This window comes from Vidua chalybeata, chromosome 6 (genome assembly GCF_026979565.1).
Source record: "Vidua chalybeata isolate OUT-0048 chromosome 6, bVidCha1 merged haplotype, whole genome shotgun sequence".
Classification (NCBI taxonomy): Eukaryota; Metazoa; Chordata; class Aves; order Passeriformes; family Viduidae; genus Vidua; species Vidua chalybeata.
In genome coordinates this window covers 267,832-294,384 of record NC_071535.1, presented here as the reverse complement: position 1 = coordinate 294,384, position 26,553 = coordinate 267,832, and the positions used below count along the sequence as shown (strand labels likewise).

At 55.5% G+C, this 26,553-nt stretch overlaps 1 protein-coding gene across 5 annotated transcripts in view; it reads right to left on the bottom strand.

Moving 5' to 3' along the window:
- Nucleotides 1–1,838: 1,838 nt before the first annotated feature.
- The window catches only part of LRFN5 (leucine rich repeat and fibronectin type III domain containing 5), a 44,435-nt gene continuing 19,720 nt past the window's right edge, over nucleotides 1,839–26,553 (bottom strand). For 3 of the 5 annotated variants that reach the window (XM_053946607.1, XM_053946608.1, XM_053946610.1), the window contains exons 2-3: nucleotides 11,095–12,502; nucleotides 8,589–10,104 (exon numbers count right to left, since the gene is read on the bottom strand). In XM_053946607.1, the coding sequence (XP_053802582.1) occupies nucleotides 9,174–10,104; nucleotides 11,095–12,482 (2,319 nt within the window). In that variant the 5' untranslated portion in view covers nucleotides 12,483–12,502 and the 3' untranslated portion in view covers nucleotides 8,589–9,173. Of the gene's footprint in view, nucleotides 2,262–8,588; nucleotides 10,105–11,094; nucleotides 12,503–16,690; nucleotides 16,912–26,553 lie in introns of those variants that run through there. The other 2 variants (XM_053946611.1, XM_053946609.1) reach the window with 2 other exon arrangements.

Sequence of the window (26,553 nt, the reverse complement as noted above, 5' to 3'; positions counted from 1 at the left end):
AATCAGCAAGGGCAAAGTAGCTCTGCTTTGAGAATGGAAGCCTGAGCATGGAGCTGCTGAATGAGTGGAATAACATGGTAGCAATTTGGGATGAAATTCTAAGCATGGATGTGGTCTGTGCAGCTGGACCTTGGAGCACGCTGGGGTCACAAGGGTTTGGGCAGCTGCACAGCTGAGCATGGGATGCCAGAAGGAAGCAGCAGCCTCTGCTCTTTCTGCACCTCACACACCTGGGCCAGGTGTGCTCTGCCCAGCTGCTTTGCAGACCTCAGCATCACCTGCTTGCTCCAAGAAAGGTCACTTGTGCTGAACTTCACTGGGGGAGTCACTGCAGTCTGCAGAGAGAGAGGGGATGGGTCTGTGGACTCAACATCCACTGAACATTTTATTGAAGAGTAGCTTGTCTGGGGCTCAGCCTCTGCCAGTATTTATACCCCATTTGCACTGCACAGCAAGGAAAGGGAAGAGCAATACCTGCTGTTACTATAATCCACAAGAAATCCAGGCTGTGTGCAGTGCCAGAAGCATCACTGCTCAGGCTTCGTGAGGAAAAGAGCGGTGATCCAACCCTGATCAAAGCCTTGCCTTTTCCCCTTGAAGTGCCCACTCAGCACAGCATTCCGTGCACTGGATGAATCCTGAAGCATCTGCTCCAGGGTCTGCGGGGCCACAGCAGCACTGGATTTTTCACACACCTACAGGCCTTGGGTGCCAAGCTTGGGGTCTCCTTGCCAATGTCAGGGGGTGAATCCTGTCTCTGCAGCATCAGAAGAGGAAGCGTAGGAGGGGACCTAATGGGTGAGGCTCCCGGCTCAGCTCAGCCTCTCCTCCATGGACTGTTGTGTCCTGGGGAGATGTTGATGTCTCTGCTGCTACAGACAAGCCACGGGCAAGTCACTGAGCCAGCTGGCCCAGCTGAGGTGCATCATCAGCACAGCAGGACCGGGGCCTGCAGCGGGACCAGCCTCCACTGGAGACAGAGCAGTGGGACCAGGAGAGCCCCATCTGGGCAGTCCTGGTGACAAGACACACTTACCAGAGCTGTGATCTGCTCTCCTGAAGTCATGTTAAGGCTGGCTGATTCACTGTGGTTCTCAGAAAGCTCTAATTATATCTGTGAGCCAGATGGAATGCTGACAAGGGAGAAAAGAAAAAAAAATCCAAAAAACCCCTTTGGTCTTGTTAGAGAGCAAGGCAAGGCTGCATAAACCAAGGGACTGGGGCACCATGAGAGCCCCAGGCCAGTCCCCAGCTGTCCCCCACCCCAGGCTGTCCTGTTAGGGCTGACACTGCCCCAGAGCTCCTGGCACTCTGTGCTCCACGCTTTGCCTGCCCCATGGCACTCCTGGCACATGGTGCTGGAGCAGCCTGCAGTGCTGTCACCCCCACAGCCCAGGCTGCCCTCCTGGCACAGGGAAGGGGAGCTCTGTGGGAAAGCCCCAGGGCTGTCCCCCGAGGGCAGACAGGACTCCCTCTGCCCAAAGCTCGTGTCACTGCCCAGCACCAAGGGGCAAAGCCAGGCAGCTCCCTGGTGGCACCTCCCTGGTCACCCCGGGCCAGTGGCACCAAGGGCCATGAGCTGGGGCTGCAGCCAGGCACAGCTCGCCGCTCCTACTCAGAGGCACAGGAATTGCCCACCATCACTCCTGCAGTGCTGAGCACCTGGACCCTGAGCAGCACAGGGTCCCTGTGGGCACAGACCTGGGCAGCACGGGCTCCCTGTGGGCACAGACCCCAGCAGCATGGGGTCCCTGTGGGCACAGACCCCAAGCACCATGGGGTCTCTCTGGATCAACCAACCTGCCAGGCACAAACGCCTGGATCAACCAACATGCCCATGCCATTGTAGTAAAACATTTATTTGTTCAGGTGATTGAAGCTACCATGTTTACAGCTCGTGACCTCACCACTGCGACATGGAACATGACTGGGACTGCAGCTGTTGCCACCAGATTTTTCATCATCATTTTTAGTTATAAAAAACTTGGACACCAGAAAAAAACAGGTATTTTAGACTTTAAGTGGCAGATGGGAGATGGGAATCCTGTGAGGGGGGAAGACAGTTTATCGAGGCAGCCGACCTTGACGGCCACGTGGCCTCGGCTGCAGCTTCAAGTAAAGGTTTCGGTGGGGTGAGCGCAGTGCCAAACGTCAGTCCTCGGAGAGTTGGAACCGTATTGTTTTCTGACGAGTAACAACATCGGTGGCAACGTTTTCGGGGAGTGCAGAAGGGCTGGTGTCCTGCAGAGAGGCCCCGGCTTCTGCGCAAAGAGACAGAACAGAGAAGGTGAGGGGACGAGGAGCAGCATCAGCCCTGCCCATGGCAAAAGCCACGCTGATGTGGCACTACAGCAAGAGCCCCAGGAGCTGCCACGGGGCCAGCCCAGGCACAGCACCCACCAAGAGCCCCAGGAGCTGCCACGGGGCCAGCCCAGGCACAGCACCCACCAAGAGCCCCAGGAGCTGCCACGGGGCCAGCCCAGGCACAGCACCCACCAAGAGCCCCAGGAGCTGCCCTGGGGCCAGCTGGGCACAGCACCCATTGACGGTCCCAGAACTGCTGCACAGCCAGCTGGGCACTGCACCAAGGGTCCCAGGAGCTGCCACAGAGCCAGCCCGGTCAGGAAGCAGCAGCAGACCCTGCCCTCGGCCCTGGCACCCACGGAATTGTGCCATGTGCACTGCAGGGGCTGGGGCAGCAGAGCATGTCAGCTAACAGGGGACTGGGCTAACAGGGGACTGGGCTAACAGGAGATGGGGCTAACAGGGGACTGGGCTAACAGGGGACTGGACTAAAAGGAGACTGGGCTAACAGGAGACTGGGGTAACAGGGGACTGGGCTGACAGGAGACTGGGCTAACAGGGGACAGAGCTAACAGGGGACTGGGCTAACAGGAGATGGGGCTAACAGGAGACTGAACTAACAGGGGACTGGGCTAACAGGGGACTGAGCTAACAGGGGACTGGGCTAACATTGGACTGAGCTAACAGGGGACTGGGCTAACAGGGGACTGGGCTAACAGGGGACTGAGCTAACAGGGGACTGGGCTAACAGGAGATGGGGCTAACAGGAGACTGGGCTAACAGGGGACTGAGCTAACAGGGGACTGGGCCAACAGGGGACTGGGCTAACAGGAGACTGAGCTAACAGGAGATGGGGCTAACAGGGGAGTGGGCTAACAGGAGACTGGGCTAACAGGAGATGGGGCTAACAGGGGACTGGACTAACAGGGGACTGGACTAATGTAACAGGAGACTGGGCTAACAGGAGATGGGGCTAACAGGTAACTGGGCTAACAGTACCCAATGTCCCCAGCCACAACTCTGCCACAAGTCTTGTCACCATCAGGGAGCACAGGCATAGCACTGCTGCTGCTGCTGCTGCTGCTGCTTCAGGGAAAATCCAACAAGACAACCCCCATCAAAACCCCCATCAGAACCAGCACAGGTCATTGTTCCAGAACCAGACTTCTCCATTTTCTAGATTTGCTTCTGCCCTCACAGGCAGACACAAATAGGCCGTTGCATAGGCCAAGCCTTTGTGCACGGCAGGGACTCCAACTCCACACACTGCCAGGGGCTCACACCGAGCTGGGGACACCAGAGCAGAGCAGCAGGTGGGCACAGACACCACACTCACCTTCCTGAGGTCTGCGTGCACGAGGAAAGGTCACTGCAATGAGGGTGTGCCACGTGTCACTGTCCTGCCCCTCCAACCCCAGGGCACAGGGACAGCCCATGGGGCAGTTGTTCCACCACCTCATCTGGTCCCACTGCACCGGCCTCCCCTGGCGCCCAGCACAGCCCCACTTACCTGGGGGAGTGCAGATGTGCCACTGCCATGTGCAAATACCAACCAGGCACCACCTTAAACTCATCTTTGGCTTGCTGTGGGTTACAGCCCCAGACTACAGGCTGGCCATGGGGAGCCCAGGCTTAGGCCAGGTGGGGGTCCCTGTGTGCCCACCGAGGGGGCTCCATCCCTGAATGGTTTTCCTCATTCCTACTCCCAGTGGGAATTTCCCCTGCAGAGATGACACAGCTTGCACACAGCACTGAGAGCAGCAACCTGGCAGTGCAGGAGGAAAACCAGCTCACACCAAGCCAGGCACACCAGCCCGGGCTCACCTCTCAGATTCCTGACCCAGACATTTCTAAAGTGCAGCTCTTGAAGTGACCTGAGGTGACACAGCACAAAATCTGGAGCTGATTCTGTTCATTTTAATACAAACACAGTCCCTGATGTGGGGTCTGCAGCCAGACACGTGCCACATTTGCTCTTTCCCTTTCAAGTTTCCTTCCCTCCAAGCCAAGCTTCCCTTTCTTTCAGTGTGAGCAGCAGCCCTCACACTGGCTCTGTGAATTAAATACTGGATTGAAGTGCACAGCCAGCAAACCCAGTGCATTCCCCTTTTGCTGAGCTGGCGTCACTGCTGCGGGCTGTGGGTGCTGAGCCGGGCACCGCTGCTGCTCCACACCTGGCACAGGCCTGTCCTGGGCTCTGTGCCTCTGTGGCAGCCAGAGCCCAGCCCTCTCCAGAGCCCAGCCACTCACAGGGACAGGGCACAGCTGTCCCTACCCACAGAGCTGGTTTTCCTGGCACTCCGTGCCCACTGCCGTGCACCTACCCACACCTGGCAGTGAAGGGTGGACAAGCTGCTGCTGAGCAGGTGGGCTGTCCCCAGCCAGACCCCTCTGCTGTGCCTGATGTCCCCAGGGACAATTCCACAGTCACAGGGGATGCAGCACCACAGAACAGTGGCCAAGGACTTGGTGCTTGGCCTGCGGGGAGTCCCAGCTGTGCTGAGGGGCCATGGTGGGTGACACTATGGTGGGTGACACTACGGTGGGTGACGACCATGGTGGGTGACACTATGGTGGGTGACAATCCAGCACGGCGTGATCGGGCAGCACAGCCTCTGCTCTGCCCCAGGCCCAGCACCCAACAGACAGCCAGGCACACAGGGACACGTTTGCAAAGGAGAAACGGGACAACCATGTTATTGGTAAGCAGGACCCTATGGCCTGGCCACAGTTTGCTGCTTTTGAACCAGAACTCTGACCAACATTAACACGACTGCCAAGAGAAGGCACCGTGCAACTGGGTGGCTGCTGGTAGTGCAGCTTTTGGGCAGCGATGGTGCACCCTGAGCGGGCAGCAGCACCATGGAGCAGGGAGGTGACTGTTCCTGAGGGATCACGGTGCTGACAGGTGTGGCCATGCTGCCAGTGGCACCGCTCAGGCTCCAGTACCCCAAAGCTCCAGTGTTGCTGAGGCTCTGCTTCCCCTTGCCTGATGGGAACAGAGGTGATCCTCGTGGCAGCTGTAGCCATTACTCCTGGTTTGAAGCCATTCCCAAGGAAGCAGCGTGCCCCTCACCGTACTGGGTGCCCACCATGGCTTCGGGCACACTCTTGCCATGGCACACAAAGGGCCCTACTGCGCCTTCTGGGGGGCACACACAGCTGCCCAGGCCTGTCCACCCACCACAGTTCCGTGCCACTCTGCTGGTGTGGGATGCTCCCAGAGCAATGCCCACAGGGACTGTCATGGTCCCCAGGAGGCAGGAGCCCCCCTGTGCTGCTGGCACCAAGCCTCCAGCAGCTCTGCTGCCCGCAGGGGTGAGAGCAGCTTGTGCCAGTGCCTCAGCAGGAGCTCTCAGGCAGGCGGCGTGCCCCAGCCGTGCCAGGCCCTTCCCAGCTGGAGCAGCAGCTCCCAGGAGCTCTGTCCCCTGTGCCACGCACAGGACACACGGCTGTGCTTTGCAGCTCCCTCTCCATGGCTGCAGAGCCAGTTGGCACAGGGGCAGGGCTGGAAAACGCGTGGGGACACGCTGCAGAAACAGCCACGCTGGCAGCAGAGCGGAGCAGCACCAGGTATCCATGTAGCCAAGGAGCATGGATCCATGTAGCCAAGGAGCAGCACCAGGTATCCATGTAGCCAAGGAGCATGGATCCATGTAGCCAAGGAGCAGCACCAGGTATCCATGTAGCCAAGGAGCATGGATCCATGTAGCCAAGGAGCAGCACCAGGTATCCATGTAGCCAAGGAGCATGGATCCATGTAGCCAAGGAGCAGCACCAGGTATCCATGTACCCATGGCACGGACAAGCCTGGACACGGCAGGAAGGCAACACAGACACAGAGACATGGCACAACACCCAGCTCCTGCCAGCACATCCCAGCAGCCCTCAAGAGAGCCCACCTCTAGAGAGGGCCTGGGCACACCCCGGTGTTCCAGCCACTGCAGGAAGAGCTAAGAACCTCCTGAAGCAGTTTCTCCTCCACCAGCACCTGTGAATAAAGACTCTCCATGGCTAAAATCTCAGATAATCTGTAGCTGAGCAGCAGCACACAGAGCCCAGCTGCAGGCAGGCAATGCCTGAGGGGCAGGGAGGCACCCTGGGCTCATGTCCCTGCAGACCCTTCTACAGCTGGGTGTGATGCTGGGGCCACAGCACATCACACCCCCATTCCATCATCCATGGTGAGGAGTTATTCCAGTTGGGGGAAAATAACCTGGTGTTACTCTGATCCAGGAGCATCTTAGCACTTTTTCTGGCTCACAGTTGGCAACCTATGGTTTTTGCAGAACAGAAAGGACAGAGAATTTCCTCCTCCATGAGGCTTCCCACACTTTGAATCAAGCCTGAATAAAACAAATGTCCCACTGCACAGTTATTCCAGTGGGAATGGATGATTCCATGCCAGGGCATTCCCAAGGGATGAATGATCCTGTCAGCCATGGAGAGAAGCTGGCACAAGAGGAAGCCCCGGCTGCCCAGATCCCCTTTCCTGCACTGTCAGCAGAGAATCCAACCAAACACAGGGCCATATGTTCCCTGTACACTGCTTGACACAGAGGCACCATGGACAGAACATCAGCTGCAGTGCTTAGAAAATTATTCCTTTGAGTGAAAAATTACAAATATAAAAATAAACGTCCTTAAACCACAAGACATCATTAGTATTTTAGCACTTTCACAAAACATCACACAGATTTAGGTCCAGTTTTAGACAACATATAAAAGCATTTTCATTTGATGTTTTTAAAATGCATGATTAAACCCAACCACTCCACAGCCAACCTCTGACACTCTCCCTCTACCCCAGCACGGGGGGAAGGTGCCTCTGCCAGCACAGACCCTCACTGGGGTTTGACCCTCCCTGGGCAAAGCCCTTGTCATCAGACTGCCAGACCCTGGACTGACCAGCCCTGTCCTCGACAGCACGTTATTTAATAGCTCCCTTCTGTGCATGCAGTGCTCATGGGTTGCCAGAGCAATCTGAGGAGGGATTTATTGAATTTTTTAAAAACTTCTCCAGCAGGAAGCAGGTTTTCTCATTTTGAGGCTTTGTTTCCTATTTGGTCTCTGCATTTCCTGAGGGAAGCAAAAAGGGTTTCTAAAAAAGAAGCAGCCTCTTCCTTTTAGGTCCTTTACACCACCCTCACTGACTTTGTTCTTCCATGACAGGCAATAAAATCACCCAGAGCAACCCAGACTGGCCACGAGCATCAGCCCCATGCTGCAGAGCCCTGGGGACAGAGAAGGGGTGCCAGGGGCTGTTCCCCACTGTGAGATGTTCCCCCACAACTGCCCTGGGGCTGGCTGCTGCCCTGGCTGGAGCCAGGCTGGCCTCAGGCACCTGCCTTAGCTACTGTGCCCTCAGGAACAAGCGTACAGGGTATAAAATTCAACTATTCTCTCACTTTTATGGCCACAAAGCACATCGTGAACCTGTTATTTGGCATCTGAGAATGCACAATGCTCAAATATTCAGAGTTAAGCTGTCTCTAATTTGAATATGATGACCATATGAGTTTAATTAATATTAACTGCAGGCTTCCCTTTACAGCGAGCAGAGCAGCTGCCATCCACACAACGAAATTTGTGCCTGCTGTCCCCTGCTGCTGCGGGGTTCTGCCCCCACAGAGTGGCCCAAAATCACTCTATCTCCCAGACACTGCAATTAAGAGCAGCTTAAAGGTGAAACCATCATCTTCCAGGCCCTTCAATTCTCTCGGGGACTGAAAAGAACTGGACCCAACCATAAAGTTCAGAGGAAATATGCCCCAGGAGTCTAGGAGAGCAGGAGATGACCGTCACCACCTGACCAGCCGAGGTGCTGAATGGCCACGACCCAGCCAGCTGCAGCCCTGCCTGCCCACCTGCCCACCTGCCTGCCCACCTGCCCCTCTGTTTGCCCACCTGCCCCTCTGCCTGCCCACCTGCCTGCCCCCCGGCCGCCTGCTGGCCCCGCTCATGGCCCTGCTCAGCTGTGCCCTGCACCCCGAGGCGCCCCAGCCCTGCTCCCTCCCCAGAGCTGCAGGGCAGGGCGCTGCCTGCCCCACAGGATCAGGGTGCAGATCTGGGTGCTCTGGGACCGTGGGTCGGGCACCTTCCAGGGAGAGCCGCTGTGGGACCCCAGTGCTCCAGCAGTGCCCAGCCCCGGCCGGCCAGACACGGCGCAGGGGAACGGAGCCGCGCCCCGGTGCCTGCTTGTGCTGCCCCCGGCCCCACGGGGGGAGCTCCGCAGCACCACAGCCCCGGCCCGGCTCCGGCAGGGCAGTCACCGCGAGGCTGGCTGGCGTACCGAGTGAATATTTTATTTTACACAACATAACAACACAGCGTTGTTGCTCCTGTACAGCATCTGCCTAAAAACAAAGGCAACACCATAGTCACGGAAAAGAAATATACAGTCTGACCGGTTTAAAAAATATCATTTTACTGATTGATCCAGAAGTGGTTATTTGTTAGCTTGGAGGAAATTGCATTTCCTTTATAAAAGGCTTTTTCTGTGAAAACTCTCTCTTTTGTTTTCTGCTACTGCAGAACCAGGAAGCCAGTCCTAGAGCAGGGAAGGCACTGGTGCTGTTTCGTGCTTTTTTTCGCCCCTTAATCTTTTTTTCCTTTTTTTTTTTTTTTTTTTTTTAATGTTGCCTTCGGTTTTGATATTAAATAAAACCAAACAAAAACTAAATAAACCCCCGTGTGCACTGGGTGGCTTATACAGAACCCCGCATGAACAAGCCATTAATCAGAGAGACAGCAGTGGACATCCAAATCCAATTCCCTGGAAAAGGGAGTTTCACACAATGTTTGGTGGTTTTAGTTAAAATAAAAATTAAAAAAAAAAAAAAAAAAGAAAAAAGAAAAAAAAAAGCAGGTCACACAGTGCTTTCCAATATCCACTCAGAACTGGAGAAAGTTGCTTTTCCGCTCTGGGCCCCGGCGCAGTCTGCCTGGACCAGCATCCCGTTCATGGACATGCTCCGTTTGGAGCGCAGGCCGCCGGCGCCGGCGCCGCGGGGCTCCAGCAGCTCACCGCCCAGCGAGCGCCGGCGCTTGGCTCGGGACGCGTCGGCCGGCAGCGTGAGGAACTTACTTGGCTTTGATTGTGCTCTTTTGTACGTGTGGGCCGCGGGGGCCGCGTCGGGGGCCCGGCTGGCTAGCTGCAGGGCCGTGGAGTTATTTCTGTTCGAGTTCTGGGGCTCGGCGCTGCCGCCAGCCTCGCCCTGCGGCTCGCTGCCGGGCTTTGGCCCCGACTTTCGCTTCGGCTTCTGTGAGAGGGAAGTGCTGGAAGTCCAGGCGGGAGGCAAAGCGGAGGTAGTGGTGGCTGAGTCCTGGCTGGAGCCGGTGTCTGGTGACTGCGTCACACCATCGCTGGCAGCCTTGCAGCACTGGATGCCCTCCTCGTGCCCGAGAGCCTGCTTGGACATGGACTGCGACAGCACCCCGCTGCAGCCCTGGATCTGCGCCCCGTTCGTCTGCGAGTACACGTTGCTGACCTTGGTGGCCTTCTGCTGCCCGTTGTTGTTACACACCTTGTAGCGGATCATGAGGATGATGATGAACACGAGCACGGACGCTACAATGATCCCACCAATGATGATAATCATGGTCCCGCCCAGGAACTGGGACTGCATGAAGTGGCAGCGCACATAATCCTGCTCGGTGGTGAACTGCGTGCAGCCCACGACTCTGGTGGCCGTCAGCGAGGTGATCCCGTCATCGTAGATGGCCAGGACACACAGGTCGTACATCGTCCCCGCAGCCAGGTTGTTGACCAGAAAGGTTTTGCTCGTGGGAGGTATCATTCTGGGGGAGAAGGAAACCAGTGTGAATGAACCTGGCGGACACACCGGCACCTTCCCACCCTGTGGGGCAGCCCAGGCCACACTGGGCACCACCACGCTGGGCTTGTCTGTCCACTGTCCCCGTGGGGCTGATCTCCACTCCCCCAGCAGCTCCTGCCTGGCCTTTGATGTGACAGCAGTGATTACCAAGGCCCCTGGCATGGCTCAGCATGGCAGAGCCCCCCATTAGAACAACCACACCAAAAACACAGAACACAGGATCACAGAATGGCTTGGGTTGGAAGCAACATTTAAAGACCATCTAGTTCACCCTCCTGCCATGGGCAGGGACACCTTCCACTGGACAAGGTTGCTCCAAGCCCTGTCCAGCCTGGTCTTGGACGCTTCCATGGATGGGGCACCCACAACATCTCTGAGGAACCTGTGCCAGCGTCTCACTGTCCTCACAGTGAAGAATTTTTTTCAATTATCTGATCAACATCTACCCTCTTTCAGTTTAAAGCCAGCACCCCTTGTCTTAGTAATGGATAAAGAAATTTACAGAAGGAATGAACAAGCAAAGCCAGTTCTGAAGGGTGCAACAGCTACACCTGGCAGCACAGAGCCCCCCTGCACTTCCCCAGCACAGGCATCACAAGAAAGTGCTGTGAGGAACTCACAGACACTGCCCTCCCTGTGCTGCCACAAAGATGAGCACATTAGGAACCGTTTAATCCATCTACCTTCACAACCTTTCTCAGATCAGTTCAGAGGATTAGAGGTCCATTTGGATTATCTAAAAATAACACTGTTCTAAGTAATTTTCCCATTTGTGATTAGAAATGACATGAGTCCTTCCTGAGGCTCCCACCATGAGCTGCCGGGGCTGGGTTCCGCTCAGCTGGCAAGGCATGGCACAGGAATTCCAGCAGAGGGGCTGCCCAGGCCAGGGCCACACGCCAGCACCGAGCACCCAGCACGATCCCACAAGGGCAGGCTGGGGCTGCCTTACCTGTAAACAAGGGAGTCATCGTAAGTACCATTGTACTGGATTTGAAACATACGTATCCCAGGTATATTCCTCTGAAAATTGAACTTCAGCAGAGCCGTGGAGGATGTCGCTTCCGCAACGACCACCTTCTTATCCTGGCTGACTTTAGTATCCCCGTTGCTACTGCTCGCATTGGAGCCCGACTTGGTGGATGTGGAGATGTCCGAGGAGCCTGGGTCAGGCTCATGGATGTGGTTTGTGCTGTTCAGCAAGTGGGGGAGTTTGATGATGTGCAGGTCCACCGTCTGCGTGGCCTCCCCCGCTGGGTTGGAAGCAATGCAGGTGAAGGAGCCCGTGTCCTTCACTGTTGTGATAAGGATGTCAAGCGTCCCATTGTCGTACACCGTGGACCTGGTCGCATTGGAAATCAGTTTGCCCTCAGGTGAAATCCAGTGGATTGCTGGCTCGGGGTCACCCCGGGCCTTGCAGCGCAGGGCTGCCCGCTGCCCCTCCAGCACCCGCAGCTCGTGGGTGTGCCGGGTGATGAGCGGGGGCTCGCAGAGGAACTCCTCCTCAGGGATCGACCAGAAGTACCGACCGGACAGCAGTGTAGGAGAGGCACAGGTCTCCAGGTCATCCTCCCTGGAAAGGCGCCTCAGCCACAAAAGCTCACAGTTGCAATGCAAGGGGTTCCCACCAAAGCTCAGCGCAAATGTTGAGGGGCTGATAATTCCTGAGGTTGCCAGCACCTGAGCGCGCTGGAAGAGCGGATCAGGCGGCAGCTTCTGCAGTTTGTTGGATGTGACGTCCAACCTAGTCATCTTGTGGAGGTGGGAGAAGGTCCCCTTAGGAATATGGTCAATCATGTTGTGGTCAAGACTGAGAGTGTGCAAACTGACCATTTTCTCCACAGCATCCCAAGGGATGGTTTCCAGATTGTTGTAAGACAAATCCAATTCCTCGAGAGCTAAAACATCATCGAAAGCTGTGGAAGAAATTAAAGTCAGCTGATTGTTGTTCAGTATCAAGTGGTGGAGATTGGAGAGCCCACTGAACATGTCATTAGTGATCTTAGTCAATCGGTTGCTGTTCAAATGCAGAGCCCGCAAATTGCGCAGGTCGGCAAACGCGTGAGGTGTGATAAAACTGATTGTATTCCGGGACAGCGTCAGGTCTACCAGGCTGGTCATGTTGGCAAAGTCTTTCCTTTTAATGTTTGTAACAAAGTTGTCTGCCAGCCGCAGCTCCACGGTCCTCCTGTCAATGTTGGGAGGAACGAACAAGAGCCCTTTCTTGGCACAGAGGGTGGCAAGGTTTGGAGACAAGATCTGACAGACGCAGCGCTTGGGGCAGATCTGAGCTCGCACCACTACGCCAATGAACAGCAGAAACAAAAGCAGTTTTTCCATTGTAGAACAGATTCAAGAGCCTGCAAGGGAGAGCAGACAGCGGTTAGGCTCTGTGAGATAAGACAGACATAATAAAAGAGCCAAGACAGTCTGTGGTTAAACCACGGAACTGAAGTTCAGGTAGCAGCAAGTCACACTCCCTGTTACCTGGTTTTTCTTCATCCCCCCATCCCGACACAAGAGTGCCTCCCAGGAGTACAGCTGAGAGTCAGGGATCTTTGCAGATCCATGTATACACACCGACACTCGCATACAAATGACAAAGCGATTGGGAAGCCGCCCCTCGGGCCCCTGCTGCTAGAGCCCATCCTGCTGCCCAGCGCACCTCCACATCCCACCAGAGCCCCTGACCTCCCAGGCTGTTGGCCACAGTGACAAATGTCCAGGTATAGAAAATGAGGAGTGGTTCATGTGTGCTTCACTTGCTAAGCTGAAACTCTCAGCGGCCTTGAAATTGCAGCAGCTCAATGGGTTTACAGCCATCTCCACTGAACATTTAAGCTCTTAATGCTATTTTCAGAATAAACTCAGAAGGAGCTGACTTTATGTCATTCAAACCCCAAAAATGTAAATAAAACAAAGTAAAAAAAAAAAAAAAATAAAAAACAGAAAACAAAACAAAACAAAAACCCAAGAAAAGCCCCCACAACAGAGATCTAAATAAAAACGGATCTTGGGCTAATTTTAGCTGATCACAGCTTTCCGGCTCCCCTGGGAAGCCCAGCGGTTCAAGCAGCTTTATCGCTCACGCTCCTCGTGGCGAGTGGGAGCAGGGCCGGCAGCAGCAGTGCCCACGCCAGCTCAGCGAGATCTCCCACCAGTGACTACGCCAGAGGCTTCGTGGCACGGGCGGGCGGGCTGGGGATGCTCCTCTGTGGAACAGGCGGGAGCACGGTCCCGTGGAGAAGCACCCACGGGAACCTGTGCCTTTGCGAGCAGCGGTGCTCGGAGGGGCTCCACGCTGCGACTGAAGCACTCGGCTCCCTTTGGGACCGGCACAATTAGACATGCTCAGATCAGATTACTCAGACCCATTACCACCCCAGAGATGCATTAATGAAGCTCAGTTGAAATACAGTTTCACAGCTAGCCAGAACCAGAACTCTTGAATCATCATTGATATTTAAAGACATTTAATGTTAGAGTAACAATTATTGTTCCTGTTGTCGGTCCATCCATAACCCAAACCAAATTTGTGGTGCCATGCAAGCAGAGGCAACAAAATTATTAGCAAAAATACCAGCCCTAAACCCTGCTTTTCAGCAATCAATGTACTTTTTCCTGATACTTCTGGGGACTGCAAGTATTCAGGACTACTCCAACTTTTGAGTTCCCACTGGAAAAATAAAAGCCTGCTACTGTGGTCCAAAGCGGAGTCTGCTGCTGTGGGCAGTGCTGGGAGCTGCTCCCATAACCAGCATCACCGGCACCATTCTTGCTGCCATGACTTGTGGCAAAAAGCAAAGTGCCATGGCAGTATTCAGGTATGTTCTGTGGACTCACTTTCATGACAGCACTGCAAATCAGAGTGGCCAAGCAGTGAAGGAAACTGCCTGCTGCAGCCCCCAACCCCCACTGGTGTCACCCAGCAGCCACCTCCCAAAGCAGGAACTGCACTCCATGGCCAGGGACTGCCACCTGTCCTTTCCAGGCAGGATTTTGCTCCTTTAATGCACACCTGCTAAGTCCTAGATTGAATGGATTCAGCAGCTCAGGGCACCTGCAGCACAGCCACTGGGGTCCCTGGACAGCCTTGGCTGGGGACACCACGCTCATGTAAACTTGCTAACTTAAGGCTGCCAGTTCAGATTCATGGCTGTGATTAAAGCCATGTGCCTGGATTCAGCCAAGTCCACTGCCAGAGCTACCCAACACTAACACAAGCTTGAACCCAAATCAGCAAGTTCAGGAGTCTGGAAAAACCATTCCAAGATGAAACTATTTAAACAACAGCTGGGATGACAAGGTTACCAAAAAGTTACCTACCAGCAGAGGTGGGTTTTTGGATGTTAAGAGAGTTTTGGATATTGTCTTTGCCAGTATCCTCAGGTCAAATGCCCAGCATATGGATAGAGCTGGATGCAACGCCATCAGTGAACATCAGGCTCAAAGGGCTGCAGTAAATGGGCAAGACTGGCCAGTGGCCAGTGGCCAGCACTGTCTCCCTTGACCGGGGTTCAGGGACAGTCCTCTCCCGTGTCGCTCTCAGTGACCTGGGCAGGGAGGTAAGTGCACCCCACATACATCTGCCAATGACACTGAATTAGGAGGAGGGACGGAGCCCTCAGAGCACGGGGTGCTTATGGAAAGGTCCTGGTGGATCAGAGTGCTGAGCACCCACCCACCAGCCCTGACTGCAGCAAAGACCAGTGAGGATTTGGCATCTGGATGCCTCAACTGATGGAAACAGCAAAGCCACACCTGGATCTACATGAGGAAGCTGGTGCCCCAGGCTGTGCAGGGATGGGGATAGCCCATCCTCCCCAGCCAGGGCATCATCCCTTGCTGCGGTGGTAGCACAAACATTTCACCTCCTTGCTGAAAACACACAGAGCATTTCCTCCCAAAGTGCTCGGTGCAGCAGCCTTGTGGCTGTGCCCACCACTGACGCATTCCAGACAACAATACCAACTGCAGAACCTGCTGCCTTAGGAGGACAGCCATCAAAAACCACACCTGCTGGAAGTCAGCCTGGGCATGTGTCCCCTCCTCTGCCAGCACACCTCATCCCCCACACAGATAATTTGCAGAGATAGCAGCGCTGACATGGCTTAGAGCTCATTGCAGAAAACACCTTTTTGACTAATGAAAGCAGTGTGTGATTCTCATTACTTGCTTGAAAGATAACAAAACAGGAAGGAAACTGCATTCATACATAAAACAAATGCCAGCTTCCTGGGAAGGTGGGCACTGCTCATTTACTGCTCAGTGCCTGCAATAGGACAAGGGTAGTCAAGCTCTTCATGTGACATTTGTGATTCACAAAAAAAAGCCTCTCACATATACTACTCTTTACATCCATTCCGTTGCTACATTTGATCATTTTGAGTTATTCGTCTCTCTATAAAACCTAAGTTCGAGTTGCTGTGGGCTGCATGGCTTATGGTCACACAGAGTGGGAACTGTGTCTGCAAAGAGCCAGGAAGCTGTGAGCCCCAGCACACTGAGGGGGCTGGGAGCCCCTCCACCCTTCCCCCATCAGCTGGAGGGGACTGACTGGAGTCCCCAGACTGCTGCTCCTGTCTCCGAGCAGAGGAAGTCTTCTCCTCCCCCCATTTCTCAGGTATGGAGCAGGCCTGACAGTGGTTGGGCAGGGCCAAGGCTCGTGGAGGCAGGGACCCCTCCAGCACTGTCACCCCTGCCCACCTTCCCCCGGCCACTCTCAGGTGGCATGTCCCCACACAGTGGTTGACACTCCCGTGGTCCTTCCCCTGCCAGGTGTTTCCCACAGGTCTTCTGGCCTTCAGGCTACCTCCAGCCCAGCTCTGAAACACACACCTCCATTCCAGCCCAGCCCACCTACGGAACACACACCTCCATTCCAGCCCAGCCCAGCTCTGGAACACACACCTCCATTCCAGCCCAGCTCTGAACACACACCTCCATTCCAGCCCAGCCCAGCTCTGGAACACACACCTCCATTCCAGCCCAGCCCAGCTCTGGAACACACACCACCATCCCATTCCATTCCATTCCATTCCATTCCAGTTCCCTCCCCACGGATGCCAGGCGCACTCTGGCCCCAGCCTGGCAGCTGCAGAACAGCCATCCCTGCACAGAGGAGGATCCCTGAGCTGGTATGGGACCAGGCCCACACACGGGCAGGGTGTAGGGACAGCTAGGGCACTCTCCAGCTCCAGCACCACACGTGGCTCTGTGAGACCCACCAGAGGATTTCCACCACTTCCAGAGGAGCCACCCGCCCCTGCTGGGTGACAGCCACCCGCTCCTGGGTGACAGCCCAACAGCCCTGCTGCATCCTGGGGCACACCCAGACCCTCTGACCAGCACCTCCTAAGGGCAGACTCCCACCACAAACCTCTGACAGGTGCTGGGGAGCGGCCAGAGTGAGCCCAGCCCCAGTGGGGCACAGCCGTTCTGAGCCCCCGCAGCAGTGCCAGCAGTGCCAGCAGTGCCAGCAGTGCCAGGGTGAGCAGAAGGCACAGCCTGGCACCCAGTCAACAGCAGGCCATGGGATAACTACCCACCTGTTCTAGCAGCAGACAGAGGTCAGCTGAAGTGCTAATGAATTTGAAATTCCTGCCTGGAATGGATCCAAGGAACCCAGGACTGAAATGCCACGTGATGTGATGGCTCCTTGTGCCCAACATACTGCATGCTGGGGGTTTTGCCTCCTCCTTTTTGGGAGATGAAGTGCTGCATCTCAGCACCTGCCAGTGTGCCCAGCGCTCCAAAGGGTCATTTACATATTGTGGATCATGCAACACATGGGAGCAGCAGAATCCATAAGACAACCATTAATTAGCAAACAACTTCCACAACATCCAATTCCTCTGTGGATGGCCAGCATGTCAGGGATGCCCAGTGTGCACACCGGGAGCTGCTGGAGCCAGCTGCCAGCTCAGGGCCTGGCTCAGACATCATCTGTCACTGCTGAGGTCATAACAGAGCTACTGACAGCCCTTCCCACCCATCCAGAAGGATTGGTGGGAAGGAATCCACCCAGGATTCTCAGAGTCTTTGCAAATTCAGTTTCGTGATGGAAGAAAAAATAGTCTGGAAGCTGATGATGTTCATCTGCTGGGGATGGAGGAAGGGAAATCACAGCACCAGCCACCACAGGCACCCCGCAGCCATGCCAGAATGTGGTACGTAAAAGGGATCTGCTGGGACCAGTGAAGTGGAGAACAAGGAGCTTCTGTTTCACAAAGGTCAGTGGTTTGTAGAAAGGTTGGAGGGTTTTGCTGAATTGGAAACAAAGTACCTGAGGGAAAAAAAAAACCCATTTGAATCAAAGAAACTCACCCAGAGGTTTGCTTTGGGGGCTGTGCTAAGCCACCCAGCACTGAGCTGGCCAGGATCACCATCCACAAACACCAGCCAGGACCACAAGGCCACCACGTTTGACACTTGCTATAGGACTGGACAGGTGAATCCCCATGGGGAGCCATGAGACTGGGAAATCCTGTACCCCAGTCCTAGTTAAAGGGCTTCAAACAGCCATGAACCCCTCAGACCTCTGGGAATCTTAGCAGCTGGAGCAAGGGCCCAAAGTGAAGTCCAGGGGCAATGCTGCCAGCTTACACAGGGATAATGCCTCCTGACATAATGCATGTTCCTTCCTCAAAAGCTCAGTTTCTGCATTTCTGCTGGGTTTCCTGTCTTCTACACAACAAACAGCTTCAGCACTTGCCCTTGTAATACACAGCTTAAAAACATGCCCATAAAGTTCAGAAATCGAGGAGAAAAATAGAATATCCTTTTCTTAAAGCACTTCATTTTAGAATTGCTCCACATTGTCTGCAGCAGACAACACTAACAATGCCAAGTGCTCGTAAAGGTGAAAAAGCCATGGGGTTCCTGCAGCAGTGCACATGTCACAGCTGGAGTGCTTCCAGCAGAAGCAGGGACAGGGGCACATTCCAGGCATTGTCCCTTCACTTCTGCTGACACGGTACCCTGTGTCCTGCATTTTCACAAGGATGCTGGAGCCTTCCCAGGAGGCACAGGCAGGGTCAGGAGGGCTGCACTCAGAGCAGTGCCCAGCACCACCCTGGCCCTGGCCCTTACCTCCAGCACCACCTGCTGCAGGCTGGTGGCAGCCCCCCTGGGACAGTGACCCTGGGGTCAGCACAGCCGGGGCAGCAGAGACATGGCATTCCCAGGGATTTCATTCCTTTCCCTTCTCGTTCTGCTCCCTGCCTCACCCCACACGAGTCCCAGCGAGCTGCCCTGACCACTCGGGCGCCGGCACTGCCAGCACTGCCAGCACTGCCTGCCACGCACCGACAGTGGCAGACAAGGCGGTGCACGCTCCCAGCACACTCCCAGGGTGCCTCCTGCACACCTCCAGTGCTCCTCCTGCACACCTGCTGCTGGCACAGCCCACGGCCACACGCGAGAGCTGGCACACGCCGCTGAGCTGGCCGCGCCTGCCGTGCCCCGGAGCAGAGGCCGAGCCAGCAGAGCACAGGGGTCGCCCGCACCAGCAGGGCTTCAGTGCAGGCAGCTTATCAAAGCTTTGGTGCCACAGACAAGAGCCAGAGTGATCCAGGGAATGAGTCAGGCGGCAGAGCAGAGCACGACTGCAGCTCGGTGAGGTATTAATAGCTGTGCGTGAGGAAATGCCGAGGGTGCCACGGCCCGGGCTGGGGGCACCTCCTGCTGCTCCCTGGATGGGGAGAGGGCACTGAACCCGGCACTGAACCAGGCACTGAACCAGGCACTGAACCAGGCACTGAACCAGGCACAAAACAGAGCAGCGCCTGAGAAATGTCCCCTGATAAAAGCACACCTGGAGACATCGCCTCCCATTTCTGAGGACAGCTCTGCACTCCCATCTCGCCCACTGCCAAACCCAGCAAGCTGCTTAAGCTGTGTAACGACCTGGAGCTTTGCAGGCACAGCCAGGAGCCCATCTGGGCTCTCCTTTGCAGCCTTCTGCTCCTTGGGGCAGAAGGTGTCAGCAGTGTATCTCCCAGCCCAGCAGCAGCGAGCACCAGCTTCCCAAGGCACCTCTAGCCCCTGTACAAGCAGCACATACCGCTGGCACCATCTGTCACCATTCTGTCACCATTCACGACTGTCCTTGTACCCTGATGACCACCAGCATCCAGGGCTGCTGCTCCATTCCATTCCATTCCAGCCCAGCCCGGCTCTGAGAACATCACAGGTACAGACAGAGGCTGTTCCACTTCACTTGCCCCTTCTACAAAATGTGCATTAGGAATTCCATCCTCTTCCTTTCCTCCAACCTCCAGGAATCATCCCTGCAGTGGTATGCAACACAGGGAAAGCAGCACAGCCCCACTGCCTGCACTCGAGAGCTCCCAGCCCAGCTGCAGCCCCTCCCAAACCCCAGCCAGGGCTGCCAGAGCCATCCCAGACAGCTTCCAACCTCATCCCCCTGATCCCACCAGCCCTGCAGCCCACAGCCCCCATGCAGTGCAGGAGCCAGGGCCAGAGCTCTGCACAGGGGGATGTCACTGGTGTTCTAAGTCAGAACACCAGGACATTTAAGGTCCCTCCAAGCCAAACCATTCCATGGTTCTATACAAAGCTTTCAAGCTCCTGAGGAGTTCCTGTACCAAATATTACACAGATATGCCAAGCACTGACACCAACATCATCATCAGCCATGCAGCTTCCAAAAAGACCAGGCCTAAGTGAATAATTGTTTAAATAAGGCAGCTTTTAACTTACCAAAACATTTGCATTGAATTGGGGTATTGTGGCATTTCAAAAACTGTTTTTGCAACATCAGAACACAACACAAGGGAAGGGATGTGAAGGGATTTTCTCTGCCTCTCCTCTATCCCTCTGTTCCAGCCATACATTCCCAGGTGGTACAGGAAGCTGAGGTAGCCACAGTGGCCCTGCATGACCCACACCCCACACCCTCCAGACACAGGTCTCGCTCAGAGGGACACGTGGCGAGCACTGCTGTGGGGGAAGAGGCTCCTCAGGGTCAGCACCACCCTGTGCAGTCCCAGGCACGCAGGCCCAGGCAGACAGCCCGGGCATGGTGGTGGCAGGGCACCAGCCACGTCCTCCCACGAGCACAGGGTGCACCAAGCTCGGGGTGCACACCCAAACTGCTGGCTCACTGCTGCAGACACCAGCAGTGCCAGCTGTGCCAGCTGTGCCAGCCCCTCACCCACTCCAGTCCTGGCACAGGCTCGCTCTCACCTGCACACTGTCCCTGCACACTGTCCCTAGATACTGTCACCTGCACAGTCCCTGCACACTGTCCCTGCACACTCTCACCTGCACAGTCCCTGCACACTGTCCCTAGATACTGTCACCTGCAAACTCTCCCTGCACACTGTCCCTGCACACTCTCACCTGCACACTGTCCCTGCACACTCTCACCTGCACACTCTCACCTGCACACTGTCCCTGCACACTCTCACCTGCACACTCTCACCTGCACACTGTCCCTGCACACTCTCACCTGCACACTGTCCCTGCACACTCTCACCTGCACACTCTCACCTGCACACTGTCCCTGCACACTCTCACCTGCACACTCTCACCTGCACACTGTCCCTGCACACTCTCACCTGCACACTCTCACCTGCACACTGTCCCTGCACACTCTCACCTGCACACTCTCACCTGCACACTGTCCCTGCACACTGTCTCTGCAGCCCCTCCTGGCCAAGCCCCCGACAGCAGGGCTCCACATGCTGGCAAGTCTTACAACGAGGAAATCTGGGATTCTCATCTTATTGTCAAATACCCACTGGTACCAGGCAAGTGCCAGCTGCCAGGGCTGCCCATGGAAGGCTCCACCAGGAGGGTTGGAAGGGCAGCAGGTGCTCCAGGGTCCAGCACAGCCAGACAATTCCCTGGCCACATCCTGGCTGTGCCCTCACATCCTCATGGAGCAGTGACCAGTGTTCGAGGCCTCAGCACCGCGAGGCTCAGTGCTCCTGAGCTTCACCCACTCCACCTCTCCAGCCTGTTCCAGTCCCTTGGATGCCATCCCTTCCCTCCAGGTGTTGACCACACCACACAGCTGTGGTTGCCAGAGATGCTGAGGGGAGCAAGGTGGGCACAGGGAAACTGTAAGCAGACAGGCCCCAGGACACACAGGTGGATACACAACCTGCCACACACCCCAAACTCCCTGGAGCTCTCCATCCCTGCCACCACCCTACAGCAGTACAGGATACCCAGCACTGGCCATGCCTAACTTATTGCTGTGATAAATATGTAATAATGTAAAAATGAGGTAATTGATGCCTCATCCCCAGAAAAGTTCAAGGTGAGATTGGGCAGGACTTGGAGCAACCTGGCCTAGTGGAAAGTGTCCTTGCCCATGCCAGAGGCATGGAACAAGATGGACTTTAAGGGCCCCTTCCCAGCCAAACCATTCTGGGATTCTATGAGTCTATGAATAAAATTATTATTAAGTTTTCCTTTGCCAACAAATGCCACCGTTTTTAAAGCACCAACACTCTTATTCTCCAACGGGCACTGGGAGAGGGATGAGGGTGAAGGGTACTGGCCAGGGCACTGTGGCCAAACCCAACATGCCCACCAAACACACACAGATTAACTGGGGGAAACCAGAAGCAGAGGAACCAGCACAGTGCAGGGCGACATTGTCAGCACAACACAGCACAGAAAACGGGGGATTAACCATAAGCAGATTTCCAAGCCTGAACAGTCTGCAGGTCTTATCAAGCACTGTAAAAATAACTTATTTCTTCCATGGCCTTGCTTCTGCACAGCCCACCAAATTAAATGAAAAGTAAACTAACAATGATTTACTCCAGATGGACATTTATTATCTGCATAATAATACCTTGCAACCATCACAGCATTAACCAAGGCCAATTCTTTTCTTAGTCACTGTACTCTTACATAAACATATAGTAAATTAAACAATCTAAAACCAGGCGTTTATTAGGGTTGTCTCTACACTTGCCTGAACATCACTCGAGGATGTGAGTCATAAAACAAGCTGGATTTTGAGTTCTAAAGTTTAATTTAATGTCAAGGAGTACTGGGTACAAACCGTAGATCGCTCTCATGGAAGAACACTATTTAGTATTTAGGTCTGGTTTGTTAACTGGTAAATCAAACAGATGTGGCCAAATTAGCTACTGAGATGATCTAAGACGTGCCATGTCTACAGCAGCCCTGACACTTCAAAGGCAAATCCAGGGAATCTCAAGGAGATAAAGCATTTCCATCACAATAACGGGTGACACGCGCCGGCAGGATACATGTAATAAAGGAAGGACAACAAGAGATGAAATGGAAATTTGTTTTGCAGAAGCCAAGAATAGAACATGATTTATATGCACTTATTTTAATTTATTTCAGGCTGAATGCAATTTATCTAAAGTCATCAAAAATTAATAGGCCATACAGAAAGTAGTAGTAATAAATCCAAACTTGGGGCACACAGCAAGCACATCTCTTTTCAATCGCTATTAGCACTTCACTATCTAATTAATCCACCGTGTTATCTCATCTGGAAAGCCAGGCAATCCAGCCTGGCAGGACAGGCACTGACTGTGTGGCCTCTGGCATGCTGTGAAACATTAAGAAAATGTTTCTTAATGTTTCCGTCCAAAGCTGAGACCAGCCCAGAAAGGGAGCCCAGCAGAACCCACTGCCCTGGGCCTGGGCACCCCAAAGCTGCTGCTGCTGCAGCCCCCAGTGTCCTCCAGCACAGTGCCACAGCCAGAGCACCGTGTGTCCCAGCAGGGACCCCCCAAAGGGTGACCACAGCCCCGTGTGTCCCAGCAGGGACCCCCCCAAAGGGTGACCACAGCCCCGTGTGTCCCAGCAGGGACCCCCCAAAGGGTGACCACAGCCCCGTGTGTCCCAGCAGGGACCCCCCCAAAGGGTGACCACAGCCCCGTGTGTCCCAGCAGGGACCCCCCAAAGGGTGACCACAGCCCCGTGTGTCCCAGCAGGGACCCCCCCAAAGGGTGACCACAGCCCCGTGTGTCCCAGCAGGGACCCCCCAAAGGGTGACCACAGCCCCGTGTGTCCCAGCAGGGACCCCCCCAAAGGGTGACCACAGCCCCGTGTGTCCCAGCAGGGAGCTCCCAAAGAGTGACCACAGCCCCGTGTGTCCCAGCAGGGAGCTCCCAAAGAGTGACCACAGCCCCGTGTGTCCCAGCAGGGAGCTCCCAAAGGGTGACCACAGCCCCGTGTGTCCCAGCAGGGAGCTCCCAAAGGGTGACCACAGCCCCGTGTGTCCCAGCAGGGACCCCCCCAAAGGGTGACCACAGCCCTGTGTGTCCCAGCAGGGACCCCCCAAAGGGTGACCACAGCCCCGTGTGTCCCAGCAGGGACCACCCAAAGGGTGACCACAGCCCCGTGTGTCCCAGCAGGGACCACCCAAAGGGTGACCACAGCCCCGTGTGTCCCAGCAGGGACCACCCAAAGGGTGACCACAGCCCCGTGTGTCCCAGCAGGGACCCCCCCAAAGGGTGACCACAGCCCCGTGTGTCCCAGCAGGGACCACCCAAAGGGTGACCACAGCCCCGTGTGTCCCAGCAGGGACCCCCCAAAGGGTGACCACAGCCCCGTGTGTCCCAGCAGGGACCACCCAAAGGGTGACCACAGCCCCGTGTGTCCCAGCAGGGACCCCCCAAGGGGTGACGTGAGGTGACACTGCCCCAGCAGGTGAGTCCCTGCCAGAGGCTCTCCAGCCTGGAGTACATTCCAAGCACTTCCACCCCCACACGCAGCTGGTGTCCAGCACCAGGAGTAGCAGGACCAGGGCAAGGGCAGGGCAGGGCAGTGCCAGCCCCTGGCCTCAGCTGCTCCCATCTGCTGGCGATGCAGCCGGGGCAGGAGGAGCAGCACGTGCCCTGCCCCGGCACCCTGCTCTGAGGCACTCCAGACTCTGGAGGTGAGGCAGGAGCAGGAGCTGCCTCCTCTCAGCTGGAGGCTGTGAAAGAAGCAGGGGTCAGTCCCCACCAAAGAGCAACACAGAGCAGAACCCCCTCCCTCTTCCTGCATGTTCTGCACATCTGTGCTGAAGGGGCTCAGACCCCAGCACAGGCAGGGGACAGGACTCTGGGCAGTCCCTCCAGCTGCCACAGCAACTCAGGGCAGAGTCTGACCACAGAGCCAGCCTGGAACAGCTGCTCAACACACACACGGAGCTCACTGACCACACAGCTGCAGCAGGAACCCGACAGACCTCAGTCCCTGTTTAGATCCAAAGGAAATCAATGGGCATACCAAAAGGAATATTTTCCTTTACCAAGAATGACAGTTTAAGTGAAATACTGGGACTCATATTTTTCAAAACTTCAGATACATCTGTCAGGGTTGGGCAATTTCGCCTAAAAGGGAAACTTTCAATGTGCCATAAGGGAGAAACTATTTTTGCAATCTTCCCTTTGGCTCAAAATCTGCTGCTGGGATTTTTCAGGAGGCAGCACTCCACACGCTCGAAAAAACTGACGGCTCTAAAATACATATTTATGGTTTCCTGATATAGGGAATAAGAACAGAAGAAAGTAATGATAAGCTGCAGGAAATGTTACAGAGCCTGGCAGCAGGACAGACAGCAAACTGGGATCAGCGGCGGAGTCGGGGGAGGACAGGAGTAAAGGAAGGAGGCAGTGAAGGCCAGGCACTGCCCCAGGGATCCTGGCCAAGGACAGGACAGGCTCAGGCACAGGGCTCTCAGCTGCAGACACAGGGATGTGCTCAGACACAGGCATGCTCCAGCACAGGGGTGCCTGCATGCAGGGACGTTGGGGCACAAGATGCTCGGTTCAGGGGTGCCCAGGGGGGTCTGTGGGGATCCCCAGCACAGCCCCGTGCACTAGCCCAGGCTCACAGGCTGTGGATTTCTTCCCTCTCAGTGTTCCTATAGGTCAGGGTGACCCCAAGAGAGATCGTAAATGTCTTTGCTTCCCTAGCCCGGACGTCGCCAAAGAAGAGGTCTGGAATGCTTCCAGTTGCTTTTTCAAGGTTGTTTATTTCTTCTTATCTGTAATATTTTCTCTCTGACCTGCCGAGCTCTGGCTAGCAAGGAGGCCATAACATTCTGCATGCCCTCTCGGGCAGTGTTTACCTTTTATATCAAAAGTTACGTATACTATGTTTACAATTTATTACCAATACCTAACATTTATGTTGGACAGCGTGTCTCTACCTTAAACCAATAGAAAAGTGTCATCATCACAGCAAGATATGGAGGGCAAGGAGAAGGAAAAGAAGGCTAGGACATGCCCAAATTCCTCCATTTTGACCCCCTGAATTATATTCTAAAAAACCCCAAAATTCTATTTTTCCACACTGTGTTAATTCAAATATTACACTACTCAAACCCTTGTGGCTTGTAATTCCTCATCCAGAGTTGGCAGCTTTTTCATAGGCTAAAATTGAAGCCACAGGTGTTTTTGACTTCTTGTCTCGAGACCTGCCAGGGCCTCAAGACAGCCAGGGCAGCCAGAGGGATGTCCTGGGTTCCAACAGGCTGCCATGGCCCCTGGCTCACAGGTTGCCATGGCCCCAGCCCTGGCTCACAGGCTGCCATGGCCCCTGGCTCACAGGCTGCCATGGCCCCTGGCTCACAGGCTGCCATGGCCCCTGGCTCACAGGCTGCCATGGCCCCTGGCTCACAGGTTGCCATGGCCCCTGGCTCACAGGTTGCCATGGCCCCAGCCCTGGCTCACAGGCTGCCATGGCCCCTGGCTCACAGGCTGCCATGGCCCCTGGCTCACAGGCTGCCATGGCCCCAGCCCTGGCTCACAGGCTGCCATGGCCCCTGGCTCACAGGCTGCCATGGCCCCAGCCCTGGCTCACAGGCTGCCATGGCCCCTGGCTCACAGGCTGCCATGGCCCCTGGCTCACAGGCTGCCATGGCCCCAGCCCTGGCTCACAGGCTGCCATGGCCCCTGGCTCACAGGCTGCCATGGCCCCTGGCTCACAGGTTGCCATGGCCCCTGGCTCACAGGCTGCCATGGCCCCTGGCTCACAGGCTGCCATGGCCCCAGCCCTGGCTCACAGGTTGCCATGGCCCCTGGCTCACAGGTTGCCATGGCCCCTGGCTCACAGGTTGCCATGGCCCCAGCCCTGGCTCACAGGTTGCCATGGCCCCTGGCTCACAGGCTGCCATGGCCCCTGGCTCACAGGCTGCCATGGCCCCTGGCTCACAGGTTGCCATGGCCCCAGCCCCTGCCAGCAGCCCCTCTCAGGCGGGACCCTCACGTCACTGCCTCACAACACAACTCACTGCATCTCTGCTGGGCTCCACACTCAGGGAGTGACCCTCTCAGAAAGAGGGAAAAGCACAGTGGGGGCACAGCTAACACACAGCAGGAAGCCACCTGGGCGATCTCTGGTGCACAGTTAGGAAATGACAGGTGAGCACAGGTTAGCACAGGTGAGCCTGTGCTGT